At 37.2% G+C, this 18,420-nt stretch overlaps 2 protein-coding genes across 4 annotated transcripts in view; one reads left to right on the forward strand and one right to left on the reverse strand.

Annotated features, from left to right (window-relative positions):
• The window catches only part of LOC136843140 (glutamate receptor ionotropic, kainate 2-like), a 30,123-nt gene extending 17,768 nt beyond the window's left edge, over nt 1–12,355 (reverse strand). The window contains exons 1-6 of the mRNA XM_067111190.1: nt 12,298–12,355; nt 11,940–11,984; nt 6,065–6,223; nt 2,420–2,603; nt 1,126–1,247; nt 197–292 (exon numbers count right to left, since the gene is read on the reverse strand). Of these exons, the coding sequence (XP_066967291.1) occupies nt 197–292; nt 1,126–1,247; nt 2,420–2,603; nt 6,065–6,223; nt 11,940–11,978 (600 nt within the window). The 5' untranslated portion in view covers nt 11,979–11,984; nt 12,298–12,355. The remainder of the gene's footprint in view (nt 1–196; nt 293–1,125; nt 1,248–2,419; nt 2,604–6,064; nt 6,224–11,939; nt 11,985–12,297) is intronic.
• Nucleotides 3,537–18,420, forward strand: part of LOC136843138 (uncharacterized) — a 33,549-nt gene continuing 18,665 nt past the window's right edge. For 2 of the 3 annotated variants that reach the window (XM_067111187.1, XM_067111182.1), the window contains exon 1: nt 3,538–3,749. The gene's annotated coding sequence lies outside the window, so the exon portion shown is untranslated. Of the gene's footprint in view, nt 3,750–18,420 lie in introns of all 3 variants that reach the window. The other variant, XM_067111179.1, reaches the window with a different exon arrangement.

Consider the following 18,420-nt stretch of genomic DNA (forward strand, 5'->3'; position numbering starts at 1 on the left):
GTATCTCATCCCAAACGTTTTCTCTAGCTCAGCAAGCAAATCAGACATATTTGCCTGCCCCAACCTGTGGGATGTCTACTACCCATCTTATTGGTGCCATGGCAGTTATTCAAATGCTAAAATCGTTCTCAGCCCCGTGCTCCTGCTCTAATACAAGCATTCGAGTGACAACAGTGACAAAAGATGCGACCCTTACCATGAAAGTAGTGTGGACGAGGGATCCTCCCATCAGTATAAAGGGGACGTCATTTTGGTTTACCAACTCTTCTAAATTATTGAAAGGGATATTGACCTGTAAATGATAATAACAGTAACAGGAAAAAAGTTAACGAAAACTGTGTCAGTTGTTAAGAAATAAGTCCCTATAATAATGATCGTTTGTTGCCATAAGGTAATATTGTTATCACTATATATCTCTTGCACAACTATGTGGTACAGCCTACTACACTGTTAGTGTTACGAAAACAAAGCTCGAAATAGGAATGAAGTCAAAAATTACGTATAATACCAATTCATACTAAATTATTTTGAATGACGTGTGGCTTTGATTCGGCAGGACCAGTGAAGTGGTATGAAATTATTACAATGGGTTAAATGTGAAAACAATAGTAAAGGTACGGACTATCTTCAAGTGTCTGTGATGTATGTTCCGGAGAAAATGACCAAGTAAAACCCCAAATGATAACAGGGCTTTAAATAATTGCAATTGTAAATTTACGGATGCATACAAAAATAGTTAACAAACTGAAGTAATTTCACTGATTACTTGGCAAACCATATCTTCATCCCACTGTTTAACTTCCACGATTACATAAAATCTAAGGCACGACAACATCGTGAATATCTTACCAATGTTTAATTAACTTTCCTTCTACAGAATGTTTGCAAGCTATTTCTGCACGAACAAAATTCAAAGAGCTCAAGCTAGTCTTTTGAAATTGTATGGCAAATATTAAATGCTACCAGGGTATCAATAAATAACCAATGATAAGTCAACATATTAGTCATGATCTGAATGGTATCTCTAAATTGGTTAAGAAATAAAATAAAAGAACAACAATAAGAACTTGAAACTGAAGAACACGTCTTCCTCATATCTGTTGCGTCTTTTTACACTTAACGTACCTTAGGGATGATCAGCATTGCCTTAAGGTTGCTTTTGTAGACAGTACCTATGATGAAGGTAGCCACTAACCAAATGCCCACTAATATCCATGTAGTATTGTTCTTATTGAGGACGGTGAAGGCTATGAAAGGAACAGACAAAAGTAAATATATGAATAATAATGCCCGTGGTACCTGGTATTGCGTGACTATGTCGTATTGAGTAATGGGATGGTTAATATTTGTAGAGCTTAGCTAAACGTTCTGAACTGAAATGGTAAACTGATAAAAAGTATCTCAGAAAATAAAAGAAATAAAAAGGACTATGCATATGCTGTAAATGCGTCACATTCATAGAACAAATAGCCACTCTATTCACTGCTTGTCAAAACTCAGATTACTGGACGATCCATCAAGTAGCCTACCATTGATAGACTTCATGGTCTAGTGATGGTACTCCAAACGTGCAAATCGTAACATCAGCGTAAACGAATACTAGAAATAACGTGTTTCACACAATCTCATCAACCCAAGACGCCGTTCGTTATCTTTTGAATGCTGTACTTTAGTGCTAAGCACAGTTTGATTTGTGTCTGGTATTGCTGCTCTGTATGACAGCGGTGGATTCCTGAATGCGGAAGACAAACTGCAACGATACTTAAAAAGCACCATACACCACTTCCACAAGTTTTTCTATTTTGGTCTGTAAATAACAGTATTATACCAACAATCTTATAAACCGAGGATGAATATATGGGAGGAGAATAATCTTAAACAGGTAAGATGCGTTTAAAGCTTTAAATGCACATTGGACATCGACGCAGTCGAAAGGGACAAATAAATTCATTACAGTAACATTCAAAGTTTAGTGGCTTGGCACTGAAAATCGATCACTTTCGTATCAGCTTGCATTAAAGACGGGAAATGGTGCTTTTAGTCGCTCAGTTTCAAATCATTGATTTTGGGATAGACGTTACCCATGATAAAAGGACATTTCCTAAGCGTTACTATCAATGATTTAAGCACCCTCTCAGATATAGCATATCATTTAGAAGCACATGAAAGATTGCTTTGTCTTTAGGAGAGGAATATTGTGAAAAAAGTAAGGTTTCTGTGAACAGCCTCAGTCATAAACACACTTCACGACTTGCTACTTCATAGCACTTTCATATTCATCGTGTTACTTCAAGTTTGTCCTATTGACTTGGAAGATGAAACTAGGAATTTCGTGACTTTTTAAACTTACGATAATTTCCCCAACAAACTACAAACATTCAAAGCACAAAAAATGAAACAAGAATAAAATGAGAAGTACATTGGCCGAGAAGAATCCCGTAGATCCAGGTTATGTAGAGGATAGGCATCTCTGATAAATCTTCCTCCGATGGGTGACGAAATTCTCGGTTTTCCTCTCGACGCCCGAGAAGTTTCCGAGCCAGAAGAATGCCACAAGCCGAGAGGACGACGAAGACGAAGGCCAAAAATATCAAAAGCCACATCTGTCATAAAAAATAATGTTTATGGGCAAGTGGTGAAGGAAATACGTATTATGCAGTCATTGTGATAGTGAAACGTAGCTATCTAAAAAAAAAATAATAATAATAATTGGCGAGGGAAGAAAACATTGTTGTTTCATAGCATATAATGCTTGGATTAGACGTTCGTTTTTTGGAAATTATTGATGTTCATTTTTAGATATGGCAAATGGCTATTTCCTTATTGGCAACCCAACCATGTGAGCATTGACTAAAGAAAGTCGTCACTACGGGAATAGAGCTGGTTTCACGGCAGCCAGCAATTCGCATAATGAAAGACGCAAAGATTTTCCATTCTTGCGTAAGGGGTCAACAGGAAAACTGTTTTTAGAGAAGAGTGATATATTTGATTACAAAATTTTACAAAAAATTCTTTCTAGCTAAGAAATAAAGAAATGAAAGAGAATTTTAATAATAACATAGAATATACATTAACCAGGCTACCCAATTAAAATCTTAACTCTGATAGTAGTCGTACTACTACTACTACTACTAGTAGTAGTAGTAGTAATAGTAGTAGCAAATGATAACTAGTGGGCAAGCACTCGTGAAGTTCCTGTCTTCCTGACAATGGGGATCATGGCGACTCAGTCCACAGTCTTCTTCAAATTCCGGTGGAGGGATTTTACCCAGCATACATTGAAAACTAAGTACACTATCATTTTTCATTCTTCACTTCATATTTCTTCAGTAACAAATTCCTTTTAACAGTTCCGACATTTATTCATTATTTGTTCAAATAATTTTGCTTCTCGTGATCATGTACAGTTAACTGATAGTAAGAACTGTTAGCTAAACTTGGTACTCCTACTCGGTATCTGAAACAACTTCTTAGCCTTTAAAGATAAAGGAGGAAAAACCATTGCCGTAATACGACTATTATTCTCAGGCAAGAAACAGTTCCCCCTTATCGTTTGTGCTAGGCGGATGACGAAGTTCTTCAGGAACTTTTATTATTAATCTAAATATTTCGCTGGCCGTCCCGACTAAACTGGTAGTAAAGTTCACTAGTCTCAGCTGAGTGCTCACAGTGTGTATCGGAGCGGAGACAGGCAGCCAGACAGCTGGTTACCGTATTAGCAGAAAATTAGTATTTTCATTCAGTTTGAGGTAAGTCCCATAGTGACCCTTTGGTATATTTTGAATGTGATTTTATTCCGAAGATTTGGGGTTGTAGTGAATTTTACTGTTTTGTTGTTTTGCGGCTTTAATTGGCAATATTTGGCACCCTCTTGGCAGCTCGTCATCTGGGCGATTCCTGATAAAAACCTGAAACTATTTAGATGTTCCTGAAAAAAAAAAAAAACATACCGAATCTCGTACCGATTAAGTTGGTCATACGACGTCTAATCTGATTTTGAATTTTCTCCTTTGTTTATTTGTAGTTCACTTGAACAACGTCCATCGGGCCACAAACACATTCTCATGTATTGAAAAAACTTTCGCTGGGTAAACAAAGCTTCATTATCGCAGGAAAGAGGGTTCTCGCGCTAATTGCCCATTAGGCAGTTATGTACCCAAAGAAGTTTTTCCACGCCACCTTTATAAATGCTGGATAGTCGGTGGTCGCAGTTGTGTGCAATGATGGTGAAACGGCCATTTTAGCTTTATTATTCTACTGGATATTAACTAAAAAATTTTTTAAGATAGTGCCTTATTTTATAGTGAACGAATTCGTTGCTGAAATGAGTATCGAACTTTTGTGAAACATGCAGACCTTACATTACGTATGTCAAGAATGCGTTAATCTTGATTAACTGGTTTGATTTGCACGCGAGTATTACTAGAGTTTTTAAGTTGCCTGCAAGTAAATATTACGTGATAAGTCGCTAAATGGATACCGTCCAAAGATGTGGCCTGCCAGTATTTTCTCAGGAATTATCGTCATTCCAGTCGGCATAATTTGGTAAGGGCTTGGGACTTTTTCCCTGCTGTGATGTTGCTGTGAATCTACTGTAGAAGTTGATTAAATGAAGTAAATTTTTAGTAAGTTTAAGCTTACGTGTATGGATTGAGCTTGTTATTGCTTACGATTTATAGTCTCGGTTATAGATTTTTCTTGATTTTTCATTTGCCAAAAGTGATTGCTTTTGCCTTTGGATTAAGTGTTTATTTATAGCGTTTAAAATACTTTATTGAAATATGCAGTATTTGATTATCGGCAAAAGTTTTTTCGTGACTCTTTAGGTTTCGAGTTTTAAATCTGTAGATTTTGGTTTCATGATTTGCATATTGTGTTAAGAATGATGATTTCTCACAGTTTTGCAGAGTTTTACATTAGATTACGTTGAGGGAATGTGCTGTTTGAGTACAACTATAGTAGTTTACAGCCAGTACTTACACAATTATTAACAATTTTTTTTTTTTTTTTTTTTTTTTTTTTTTTTTTTTTTTGCCAAAATTCGGTGCTGAGTTGTCGAACTGTCCGCATGCATACTGTATATTTTTTTATTGCATACACTGAACTGTATACGCAGCCAATTCGGAACATCAGCGCTTTTTGACTTGAATAATCTTAATATTACACGTTCTTGTTTTTTATCTAAACGTTTGTTTTTTTTTTAAGTTTTGAATCTTCGTGTGTTATTGTTTAAATCTCAGTCTAAATATAATCCAATGCTGTTTAATAAGCTACATTTATATGCGTAACCTATAATATTTTCCCAATGTTCTAGAGTGTTGCTTTATTTAAAATTTCTTAAAAGTTTCCTCATTTGTCTATTATATGTCCCATTGTGCGGTTACATTGTTATATTTTTTCCGCATGGTCTTTCGGACATCAATACATTTTCCTCTTGGTGCTTTGGACACTTGTTAGATATTCCATTCATTTGCTTGCAAGTGATTCAGCTGGCTTTCTCTTTGTATAGTGCTAGCCCTCGGCTATCCCCTCGACCGTTCATATTGAATCCTGTGCCTATCATAGCAAATATGTGACAAAGTTCTTCCGTTTATTACTGCTTTCAGTTGTCTCGTTGTCTTTTGTGCTTATTGCAGATATCAAATGATTTCCATAGAAAGAAATTAATAATTACTGTAAAAGCTCAGTTAATGAGCACATAACCAAAACTGGATATATGAAGGAGAATAAAAAGGAAAAACTCATTTTGAGCTGTATATCGCAGAACGGCAACATTCAAGATATGCCCCCCGCCCCCCAACACTGTAATCCTGTCACGAGGTGCAATTCCCCTATTAATCTTTCGGCAGAGTTCAATAAAGCTCATAGGTCAAAGTGCAAGGGAAAACTTGCTCAGTGACATTCTTAGATAAGACCATTCAACTCGCTCTCTAGAAATAAAAAAATGTAGGGCAGCGCCAACAGGTAAACTGCCTTAAGCATTTTGTGTGTGTGTGTGTGTGCATGTGTGTGTCTCGACTGTTTTTGGAAGGAACTGAAACCATAAGAGACCGTTTAAACTAACCAAGGTATCAAAAGGCCTGATGAAACCCAGAAGATCAGGTTCCAGTTTCGGTCGACTGTAACTGATGATTTGCTTATCGACGAACAGCGGAGAGCTGAAGTCCACCACAGCTGCTCGGTCTCCGCTCACACCGAAGGGACCCAGGGCGAAGTCGATTTCCTACGGAAGATTATGGCGATTATTAATTCTTTATTTGGCAATTGTTTCTACACTCGTGGAAAGAACGCGCATATTTTCAATTTTTAGACTGACCAAACTATCGCCTTTCTCTTTGAAATTGATTGACAATGATATCATATTCATTCTAATGCTGATCATCAGAAAAAAAAGGATGAAGACTATGTTTATGAGCAAGGCTTATTATTCAGAAGATGAACCCTATTCATATGGAACAAGCCCACAAGGGTCATTGACTTGAAATTTAAGCTTCCAAAGAATATAATGTTCATTAGAAAGAAAAGAAGAAATCACTTATTGAAAAATAAAAAGAAACTAAATTAATAGATAAAAATGCAAGAAAATTATTAAAATGCATGGAGAATTGTATTAGGGGAGTAATGCATTGCGTCTTCGCTTAAACTTTTGAAGTTCCAGTTGTACGAATCTTCAGGGAGACAGTTCCACAGTCCAACGGTGTAAGGAATAAAGGACCTCTGGAACTGAGAAGTTCGAACGCGAGGCACATAAAATCAATGCAAATCTAGTTGCTCTCGGCAGGAAAAGGGGACCAGGGACCAAGTGTGAATGAGAAAGATCTCTGTTGAAACACAACTTACGAAAATCTGACAAACAAGAGACCATCCATCGATGGTCCAAGTCATAGATGTTAATATTAGGAACAGAAACCTACCACCACGAACCACTTTATGCAAAAGAGATAAATCTCTGGCAGAAGCAGACATCCACACCTGAGAACAATTTTCTAGAACAGGGAGTACAAATGACCTGAAACAGGTTGCATTGATTTTATCACTGTTATTAACATATGAGGCCTTACATACAATGCCTAGCTTTCGTGCCACATTTTCTGATTCTCATTAGATGTTTCTCAAAAGCGAGATGCGAGTCACAAGATACACCAAGAATAGTTGAAGCTTCAGACATTCAACAAAATCCCATCCACCTGAAGGGGAGGATGGGGAAGAAAATCTGTACGAGGTCTGCAAATCAGTAGTATTTTAGTTTTACTGGAGTTCGGCCTCATATCAGTTCCTCACTGGATGGGTGGGTATCGTTCTCTGCTAGCACTCTGCTGGTCCCGCGTTCGAATTTATTTCTGGTGATAGAAATTCATTTCTCGTTATAATGTGGTTCGGATTCCACAATAAGCTGTATGTCCCGTTGCTAGGTAACCAATTGGTTCTTAGCCACGTAAAATAAATCTAATCCTTCGGGCCAGCACTAGGAGAGCTGTTAATCAGCTCAGTGGTCTGGTTAAACTAAGGTATACTTCGGCCTCATATCCCATCGCCTTCACCTTACACTAATCCGGTTCATGCCACGATTGAGACTAAGGGCAGCTTCATCTTTCATAAGTGGAGACTTGACTACACCCACAAGTGTTGCATCATCGGCATACTAAACAATCCTGTTTTCCAGGCCAACAACGAAGTCACTTATATACACTAAAAACAACAGTTGACCAAGAATACTATAAAAAAAACCCTATGGGATGCCAAATACAATAGATCTTGGTTCGCTGAAGATCCCATCAACAGCAACTCGCTGCTGCTTATACCTGTATGTAAATCTTGAAGTCAACCTAAAATATATCCAGCCACTCCAAGATTCTGAAGTTTATAAATACTGTGCCTCGTGGTTTACTAAATCCAGGCAAAATGATTTTCACCATGGAAACAAGCGGAGTTCATTATCCTTTTCCGTTTTCCCTCATCCTTCAAAATCCTTTCCAATAGCCCCACACATTCGAAAACTCAAAAACTTCAGCCCATTACTATGTCACTACCATGAAATTCATAAAAAGAGCTATAGCATATAAAAAGCAAGATCTAAAAACTGTTTCTTAGTGCCTCTGTAGGAAATAAGCCATTCCATTACCATTTTACATCATTTAATTATTGTATGAAGGAAATGAGCCACTCCCCTACCTTTTTAACAAGATTTGACAAGTTCTTGTAAAGGAAATGAGCCACTCCCTTACCCTCTTAACAAAATTTAATACGTGCTTCTGAAGGAAATAAGGCACTCCCCTACCTTTATAACAAGATTTAATTAGTGCTTGTAAAGGCAATGAGCCACTCGCTTACCTCCTTAACAAAATTTACTAAGTGCTTCTGAAGGAAGTGAGCCATCCCTTTGCCTTGCTAATAAAATCAAATTAGTGTCTCTGGAGGAAACGTGACGTTTCCTTGCCCTCTTACCAAAATCTAATTAGCGCTTCTGAAGAAAAACTAAGACAGTCTCTTACCTTCTTGATCATCATGGCAATCATTCCAGTCCAGGTGCCATTCGGGAGCCGAGTGCCCCAGCCGCCTGTCGTCGCTCGAACTAATTCATAACTACAAAAAATAAAGGAATACACAAACATTGCTTCCCGTTAGGGCTGCTCTTTTCTTTTATTTTATCCTGATTCTCGACAGAAGGCAGAGGAACATTAAGAAACCGAAATCAAGTAATTGAAACTGTTGAGTTACTGCAGACAACGGAAATCTCTATAAAATATGTTCTTGTTATGAAAATGTTCAGCTCGTAGGACCTAATTGTTAAACAGGGTTCTAAATTTATCGAACAAGTACGAATCAAAAACTAATAACAGTAAGTAACTGTCTTATGTGGATTATTCATGCAACGATGAAGGGAATGATGGCAAAAAAATGCACAAGAATAAAACTAAAAGGTCAATGTTGCTAATGGAATGTTAAAAGTACGATTATAAGTGTTTACTGTTGCGGTCACCTTTGCAGACGACAGCGATTATTATAGTATATAGATTTCTAATGATGACAGTGAATTGATGGTAAAGATAACGGTGATGAATTAAGAGTGCAGATGAATAGCAGAGCGACGAAAAGCTTACCAGAAGTTGAGCTTGAGTGCGAGGATTTTTAGGACCTTCTCCATAACTCCTCCCAGTTTGTCTCCGTCGTGAACCGAGTACGGCGGCCACTAGATTTCGGTAACGGAGGCAATAGAGGAGAAAAGATAGAGAGAATTTCAATCCCTGATAGGAGACGTATCGATCTGAGTGGAAACATGCCTTCCTTTCTTACCCTCATAAGACCTTCACGAATGTCAAGGGTTCTGTCAGAGACTGGCATTTTTCCCTGATAGGAAGACTGATTAACTTCGGCAACATATAATCGCACAACTCAAGTTAAGTATATCTTAGTTTAACCAGATCACTGAGGTGATTAACAGCTCTCCTAGGGCTGGCCCGAAGGATTAGATTTATTTTTACGTGGCTAAGAACCAATTGGTTACCTAGCAACGGGACCTACAGCTTATTGTGGAATCCGAACCACATTATAGCGAGAAATGAATTTCTAGCACCAGAAACAAATTCCTCTTGTTGTACACTGGCCGGTCGGAGATTCGAACTCGCGACCAACAAGGTGGTAGTTGAGAACGGAACCCGCTCATCCAGCGAGGAACTACACAACTCAAGTAATTATTTCTCCTTGACAAAAATGTTAGAGTATTGCGCTACTTTCAAGACTTTAATTAGTGTGCCTGGGTGGGCGAAAGAAAATACGAGTATGTTGTTTGACAAAGTAGCCCACTACGAATGCAAAACTGTACAGCTGTAACAGAGCAGCGCCAGTTAAAATGGATAAAAAGCGTTATAGTCGAAGTAGTGATCATGAAACTACTGCAAAAGAGGACAAGACGAAACGCAACTCGTATGAGAAGCCCTATAGGAAGACGGACGGTGGGGATTTCATAATAAAAATTAAGTGAAAGGTGAACATTCTAATTGGAAAACGACGTATTTATATCTTCAAGGATTATTCGATGGGGTCTGAGAGCGGAGTAACAAGATAGTGAGAAATGAAAAAATAAATGTCGGTGTAATTTAGTGAGAAAAGATGTTAGTAAAAGGCCGAATACATTCTTGCACGTGAAAAACTTGGTTCTAATATTTTATTGTAGGGAAGCGAAGCCAAGGAGGGCGAATGGCTTATATGAATATTAATAATAATTAAATCACAATACTAAAGGGAGGAAAGCCAACAGAACTTTATAGGAGTTAAAGGCAAAAACAGGAATATAAGACGGTTGTATAAAAAAATGGGAGCGAACACTGAAAGAATCAGGAACTGAATTTTGTTGAGGTAATATCTAGAAAAACTGAAATATAGGAGTGAACAGAACATATTAAAAAATAAGGTGGTATGACTGACTGGTGATGAAGATAAAATATTCACTGTCTAAAAGAAATAATAAATGATATATTTTATGTGAAAAAGGGATAATCTATGCATCTTGCCATCCCCCCCCCTCGGGTAAGATGCATGGCCCCCACCTGGCCTCCCCAGTTGAAATTCCCATTGTAGCTATTTGATACATTTGCGTATAAGAATTGAAAATTAATTGAAAATTGAGCTCTATAATTTCAAATACAGGTTTACTAATTACTGATACTATTATTTTCCTTCATTCACACGAATATGAACCTTCGAGAATAGTATATTTTACTGATTACAGATTGGTACATTAGTTTTGTGTAATTTTCTTTGCACCCCCCCAAAAAAAATATCTTGGCCCCACCTACTGTAGGTCCCCCCACTGATGGAATGCCATCTAGGCCACTGCCTCCCCGTCCACCTCACCTTCATGATATTCTCACAGAAACGGAACACTTTTCCATAGAACGTGTAATCTGTTTCCTTCAACAAATAAATATACATCTAATATAACATACCAACCAATCATTCTGATCATGCTGCAGCTGTAATCAGCATAACATAGCACCATATGGTCTCCAAGCCCTGGTGCTTGATTGATATTAATTCAATTCAATCCTTCATTCCACGTTATCCAAGATCTCATCACAATACTGTGTTCTTTGGAAATGATTTGCATTCTCTTCACACGGCATGTCTCTCTGTATATATTTTAGTCTAAGATCTCTTTGCACATTTACTTCACTTTAAATTTTTATTCCAGTAGTATAATTTTTGTTTTCTCCCCGAACTATTTGTTCAGATGAACCCATAACGTATCAACATATTCAGCCTTTTCATCTGTTTATTTTGTTCTCGCCTATCCAATGCATCTTCTTGCATGCTGCACATGGACTCCTCTTTTGTCCCCCAACTGCACCTCAAAGAACCTTTTTTGTCTTTGCTAAACCTCTTATTCCATTATCCTCCCTTTAATCGTTTTTCCTTTGCACCTATTCTTATATGTACCTGCTGCTGATTCATTTATCCCATCCCTGAATTTTTCATGCTCCTCATAAACCTCTGTTTCATGTTTGTGTCTTTCACCTTTGCCTAACTTACCTCCACTTTTTGACCTACCTACTCCTCCCAGTTCCTTCTCGTGAAACTGTTTTGACGTAAATGCGTTTATAGTCATAAGTTGAATCCTTCCTCTCTAGAAATATTTTTTTTTTTATTTTTTCATTTGGCCAAGTAATGATTCAGCCTCTACCATTCTCGCCATTACTTCTCTCAAATAACTCATCCATCGAATGTGTACTAATATCTAGTCCAATATAATCCATTTTTAGTTCTTATAAAAGTTTACACTTGAATGTTTGCTATTATCAATTTATTATCAATGATCGCGCCCCGTTCCTGAAACATTTCCCAACTAACACACACACAAACACACTCGCGTACGCATATATGCATACACAACACACACACATTTATACGCTTGATTATCGTAAGCTCTTTTAGTTACTTACATGTCCAGTGGCGATGCGGAGACAGCTGCTGCCATTCATGGTGATCTGGAATGTGACAATTGGAAGAAGAATCTTTTAAAGGGCTAATGTCCAGTCATGTTTTAAATGAGGGAAAATCGTCATTCATTATGACTGTTCTTCAGTCAGCATTACAAAATGGATTGCGGAAATACGTTGCAATGCAATGCTGTTTTGCTCGAAATGACTAATCGATCAAACAGTTGAACAAGAGGACACAAAGGACACTGGCAATTTTGACTATAATAAATAAGACTTTCATCTGATTTGAAATTGCACTGCTTACAGAGTAAACGAACAACAAGAATTCTTAAAACTTTATAGAAAGATTACAAATTACCCTTTACAGCAAGGTACCGCTTCAGGCAGGCAAAGGTTTCCTTTCAACAGAGCAGAATGACGGTTGGATGAAAGACCCAAGTCCTAATGGACTGATGTCAGGAGAGTTACTCCACATAATGTGTGCGCCACTCGGGATACGTATACGTTCCTCATGATCAATAAAAACAGACACCGTACAGCGCAAAGCAGCCCTGATTGGTTAGGTCCCAGTTGCAGCCATTGTCATATATAATATATATATATATATATATATATATATATATATATATATATATATATATATATATATATATATATATATATATATATATATATATATATATATATATATATATATATGTATATATAATATGTACATAGCTATATATATATATATATATATATATATATATATATATATATATATATATATATATATATATATACTGTATGTATATATATATAAATATGAACAGACACCACGCTACCAACAAGCGAGTTCTGGACAGCCATTTATATGTTGAATTTGTAAGTTGGTTACTGCACTCTTCATGCCTACTTAAGTACAGTATGATATCAAAACAATACAGCACTGTAAGTTTTTCATCCTAAAACAATACACCTTACATCCAGCACTGCATGTACAGAATAGGCGCACAAAACAAAATTTGAAACGGGCGGCAAAGAGGAGCACTCTGAACACTTTCAATTTGCGATTCCATTTGTTTGTATCTGAATGCTTGTAAATGTTGAATGTCTCAATATATTTATAAATACACAATATAGGGTAGTGTCTATATATATTTATATATATATATATATATATATATATATATATATATATATATATATATATATATATATACATATACATACATACATACATACATACATACATACATACATACATAAATTTGAGGACTGTGCATTCAAAGACGGAACAACTTGTTTAATTTTCAATGCTTCTAAAATAAATAGGCTTTTAGAGTTGTCAAACTAACTAATTACGAGAAATCTTTGTATTCGATAAAAGTTTTATATTTTAGATAATGATTTCTTATATAAAATGTTTTGGGTTGGCCAACGACATCCCGTTCTATAACCAAACCCCCTATAAGAGCCAACCCGTACCTTTACGCTTTGTTGATCTTACGTAGGTTCCCATGCCATATATGGGACAAGTATACTTGTAAAACACATTAGACGTCATCAAAGGGCAGAGCCGGTCTTTCTCTTTGAAAAGGGAGCCAGTTGTCAGGTGACTGTTTTGAATTAATTTCACATCATGTTTACTGATTATTTTCGTGAAGCCCTGCGAAGTCTGTTCGTTTTTAAATAAGGAAATGACGCATCAAATTTTTTCATAGGAACATTAAAACATATTTGGATGGAAGAATACTTTTTATTAAGTAATTTCTTTATGGCTCCATTAACGATCTTAGTATGGAACAATTATCATTGGCATTTTTGTAAAGAAAGGTAACCACACTTACCAGCGCGGCAAACATCAGTCATGGCCTGTGGATCTTCACTCTGTTGTCTTCTGTTTGTTGGTCATTACTGTTTCATGTTCTTCAGATAGTTTGTGGTAGGCATCAGTGGTTTGGTGGGCGATCCTCCTATTTCGTAGATGACTGTTGTATTTTGTAAGGACTGACTCCGATGCAGACTTCTGAACCTTGTTATAGTAGTGAAGGGTAGGTGATAATCAGAACTTTTATTAGTCTTTCTTCAGCTAGAGTATCTACCCTTTCTTTGTCTAAGATCCCCGTATGTGATAGCGAACAAAGTGGACATGTTGATTTGTACATCAAACTTAGCTAACCTAGAAACAGGAATCTCTCATGGAAGGGCGTTTGAGATAAGATGATCGATATTCTAGATATGAACTCATCTCCTCCACAGACAGTTATGATAGTAACCACAGTGATAAAAGGTGCCAAACTCTTGACCATCAATTGTGTCCCTGTGCTGAGGTGTTGGGGATTGCTTTACATCTCTAGGGTTGTAAGAAGTTACACAATGTAGCTTTATGTAAAGACTTAAGAAAATCAGTCTAGCATTGTACTATCTAATATTCGTTGGGAACAAAGTCAGCGGAACTTTGTAGAGGTGAATATCTATTGGTAACTAGTCGAGCGGTCTTGAATTAGCGATGAACAGCAGCATTCTTTAGGGCTAAGATTGCACATTCACATAGCCTCTTGTGGTTACCTAAGCGCTGAGCAAGATAAGAATAAGCCTCAGAATTCACCTCTGCCCCGCGCGACATTGAATTGCTAATGGGTGATAGTGTTATGTCATCACTATTGCTTTTGAGCACTCTTTTACCAAGGGGAAAAAATCTTTGCGCTAAATTCCCCATATGCAACTATTCTTTTTCTTTAGTCTTAGAAGTAGAACTGCCGATTCTTAGGTTAAATATCACGAAGGTAAGTTGTGTAGAAGTGCAAGGGACTAGAGATGAGGTTGCTAAGTTGCTAACACGATGACCAGTTACTAGTGCTGATGTTGATAGCCATTTGCTGATATCAGCGAATGGCTATCAACATCAGCACTGGCGAGTAAACAAGTAAAAAATGCTGCCGAAGTTTCTTCAGCGCCGTGGAATTTTCTGTACAGCGTATAATCAAGGCCACCGAATATAGTTCCATCTTTCGGTGGTCTCGGTATAATGCTGTATGAGCCGCGGCCCACGAGTCTTTAACCACGGCTCGGTGGTGGCCTGTCCTACATCGTTGCCAGATGCACGATTATGGCTAACTTTAACCGTAAATAAAATAAAAACTACTGAGGCTAGACGACTGTGATTTGGTATGTTTGATGATTGGAGGGTGGATTATCAACATCCCAATTTGCAGCCCTCTAGCCTCAGTAGTTTTTAAGATGACAGTGTACATACAATTGAAGCCACGGTCTAGCCAGCTTACGGTATGAACATGCTAAAATGTCTTCTGGAAACATGTAAGAATGTCTTTTTAATTTATATGGTGTCTCATCTTGCCAGTGATACTTTTATTCAATTCCTTATTCAAGCCTTTATGTAACGTGGCATTTCGGCAAAAACGGTTTACGTCTCCGGGGCAATCCCCTTCACTCGATTTCTCAAGCTCTATAGGAAAAATTTACTGACAGGGGAGCTGCTGAAAGCAGGTAAGGGTAGAATAACTACAAGCCAGTAACTATAAGCCGAAGAACAAAGAAGAAAATGTTAGTTTATCAATAAATAAAGGGACAGAAAGAAAGAAAAAGAAGAGTCTAGGCCAATTTGTTCTGCCACGTGTAAGAGGAGATACTTGGCTTTAATTATGTTTTGGTAGTTTTTTCGAAACATTTTATTTAGGTCAGTCATTTCATCTTTTACAGACAAGAAAAACCCCCACTTCGTTGCGTTTTTCGCTGTGGGTTCATTTCTTACTTTTTCCGAGTAATCACTGCTCGCACTAAAAGTAATAATTGTAGCGATTTTTTTAGTGAGGATACCTTTGTCGAAACAGATAATGAAAAGAATTTTTCTTTCTGTTGAAAGTCAGACACAGATCCATTTTGAGATTTTTCGTTACGTTGATCGAATGACTATTTTTCATCGACTTTATATTATGAGAGAAAGGAACACATGATATTGCCGGTGATTTTGTAGCATTGAGAATTGTTAAACCACTCAGTATCCGAATAAGCGTAAGATTAGTCAACAGAGTATCGTTTGATTTCCAACATGAAAACTTTACTAGAACACGTAGAACTTTTTTTTTTAATGTCTTGATTCCATAGATGTTCAAAATTCCAAGAGTTATCCCTTTCAGCGTTCTTGGTTGGTAACAGGCGGCAATTCGCTTACTGTAAGCTTAAAAAAAAACAAGCAAAAAATGCGCCGAAGTTTCTTCGGCGCAAACGAATGTTCTGTACAGCGTATAATCAAGGCCACCGAAAATAGATCTTTAACCACGGCCCGGTGGTGGCCTGTCATATATCGTTGCCAGACGCACGATTATGGCAAACTTTAACCTTAAATGGAAAAAAACTACTGAGGCTAGAGGGCTGCAATTTGGTATGTTTGATGATTGGAGGGTGGATTATCAACATACCAATTTGCAGCCCTGTAGACTCAGTAGTTTTTTTGATATGAGGGCGAACAGAAAAAGTGCGGACGGACAGACAAAGCCAGTACAATAGTTTTCTTTTACAGAAAACTACAAAGCGTGATCTCTTCTCTTTCTTGAAGCTATTTGAAAAACATTTTGGCTACCTGTGTGCTCCCTTTTATAACGTTACATCATATCCACAACTATCAGTATAGTTTTAAGAGAGGTACAGTACACTACATAATGCGGTTAGATGCAGCTGCTGATGATTCAGTATTATTGGAGGAAGGGGCAAAAAGTATACTTAATTTGGTCGCCAAACCCTGTGACAAGATTTTGAGAGACTATAAGTACGTGAAAAAGTAAGGCCACTGTGCAATATCTGCAGCAGAAAAACGATAATTTGACATTTGCTATTGTACAAGGGCATAAACAAACGTTGCTTGACCTAAATTTATTAAAATACATTACCTCAGATTTGGAAAATATTTTCACGGTTACACAAGATTAAAATGTAGAAAGCTCCACAAATGAAATTTTTCAGATTATTTGAAGAACTATTTGAAGATTGCTAATGAAGTGCAAAGCATGTGCAAAACATGTAGTGGCTATACTAGTATGAAATCCTTACGGTTTAAAAATTCTCAAGATCAAGGGCTATAACCTTTTCGTTCAAACCATTGGCTGCAAATGTAATACATACATCAGCAGAAGACAATATCTGGGAAAGTTCGGGTCATATCTTCAAATTGGGTTATCTTGTTATTACCCAGTACTAAACCGTGGGTAAGTGTAGTGATTGACTGTACAGTGATTTTAAACCCCGATCACAAGTTGCCAATCATCCACTACCTAACCATGAAGATTCGTTTGCTGCATTGTCGACTTATATGGCCTTTTTTAATATTGATCTGAGACAAGCATATCGACACCAAATTGGCTGTTTGGTTATGTCTCAAACTCTGCCTGATTACTCAGTGACATCGCCCAAATACATTTAGGATCAGATAAAAAAGTCCATGCATGATGATTTTTGTCTTATATATTAGTATTTAGTATTGGCTTGTCTGTGAAGATCCTGCTGTTTGCCACATGGTGGGGATATGCTAAATCAAAAAGGCTATCATTAACCAGATCCTCAGGAGATGTCTGTGGTCTACGTGATAAATTCTTGGAATAATAATAATAACAATAACAATAATAATAATAATAATAATAATAATAATAATAATAATAATAATAATAATATAGATGGAAATAACATCTCACCCATATGCAGGAAGTGCAATATGAAAGACGAGACCATAAACCACATAGCAAGCGAACGTCCGGCGCTTGCACAGAACCAGTACTAAAAGAGGCATGATTCAGTAGCAAAAACTCTCCACTGAAGCCTGTGCAAGAAACACCAGCTAGCTTGCAGTAATAAGTGGTACGAACACCAACCTGAGTGAGTGATAGAAAACAATCAGGCAAAGATCCTCTGGGACTATGGTATCAGAACAGGTAGGACGATACGTCCCAATAGACCAGATCTGACGCTGATTGACAAAATCAAGAAGAAAGTATCACTCATTGATGTCGCAGTACCATGGGACACCAGAGTAGATGCGAAAGAAAGAAAAAAATGATAAGTATCAAGACCTGAAAATAGAAATAAGCAGGATGTGGGATATGCCAGTGGAAATTGTACCCATAACCATAAGAACACTTAGCACGATCCCAGGATCCTTGAAAAGGAACTTGGAAAAACTAGATGCCGAAGTAGCTCCAGGAATCATGCAGAAGAGCGTGCTATTAGAAACAGCACACATAGTGAGAAAAGTGGTGGACTCCTAAGGAGGCAGGATGCTACCCGGAATCCCACACTATAAATACCACCCAGTCGAATAGGATTACATTTCATATTTATCATATTATATTACTGTGTTTGTCATATGTTATGAAGTTTATAATTTACCATATATATTATTTTAGCGCTTCTTCAGACCCCAGCATTAAGTCCCTTGTACAAATCAGTCTTGATTATTTGGGCCCCCATCTCTCAAACATTCCTAGCC

This window comes from Macrobrachium rosenbergii, chromosome 11 (genome assembly GCF_040412425.1).
Source record: "Macrobrachium rosenbergii isolate ZJJX-2024 chromosome 11, ASM4041242v1, whole genome shotgun sequence".
Classification (NCBI taxonomy): Eukaryota; Metazoa; Arthropoda; class Malacostraca; order Decapoda; family Palaemonidae; genus Macrobrachium; species Macrobrachium rosenbergii.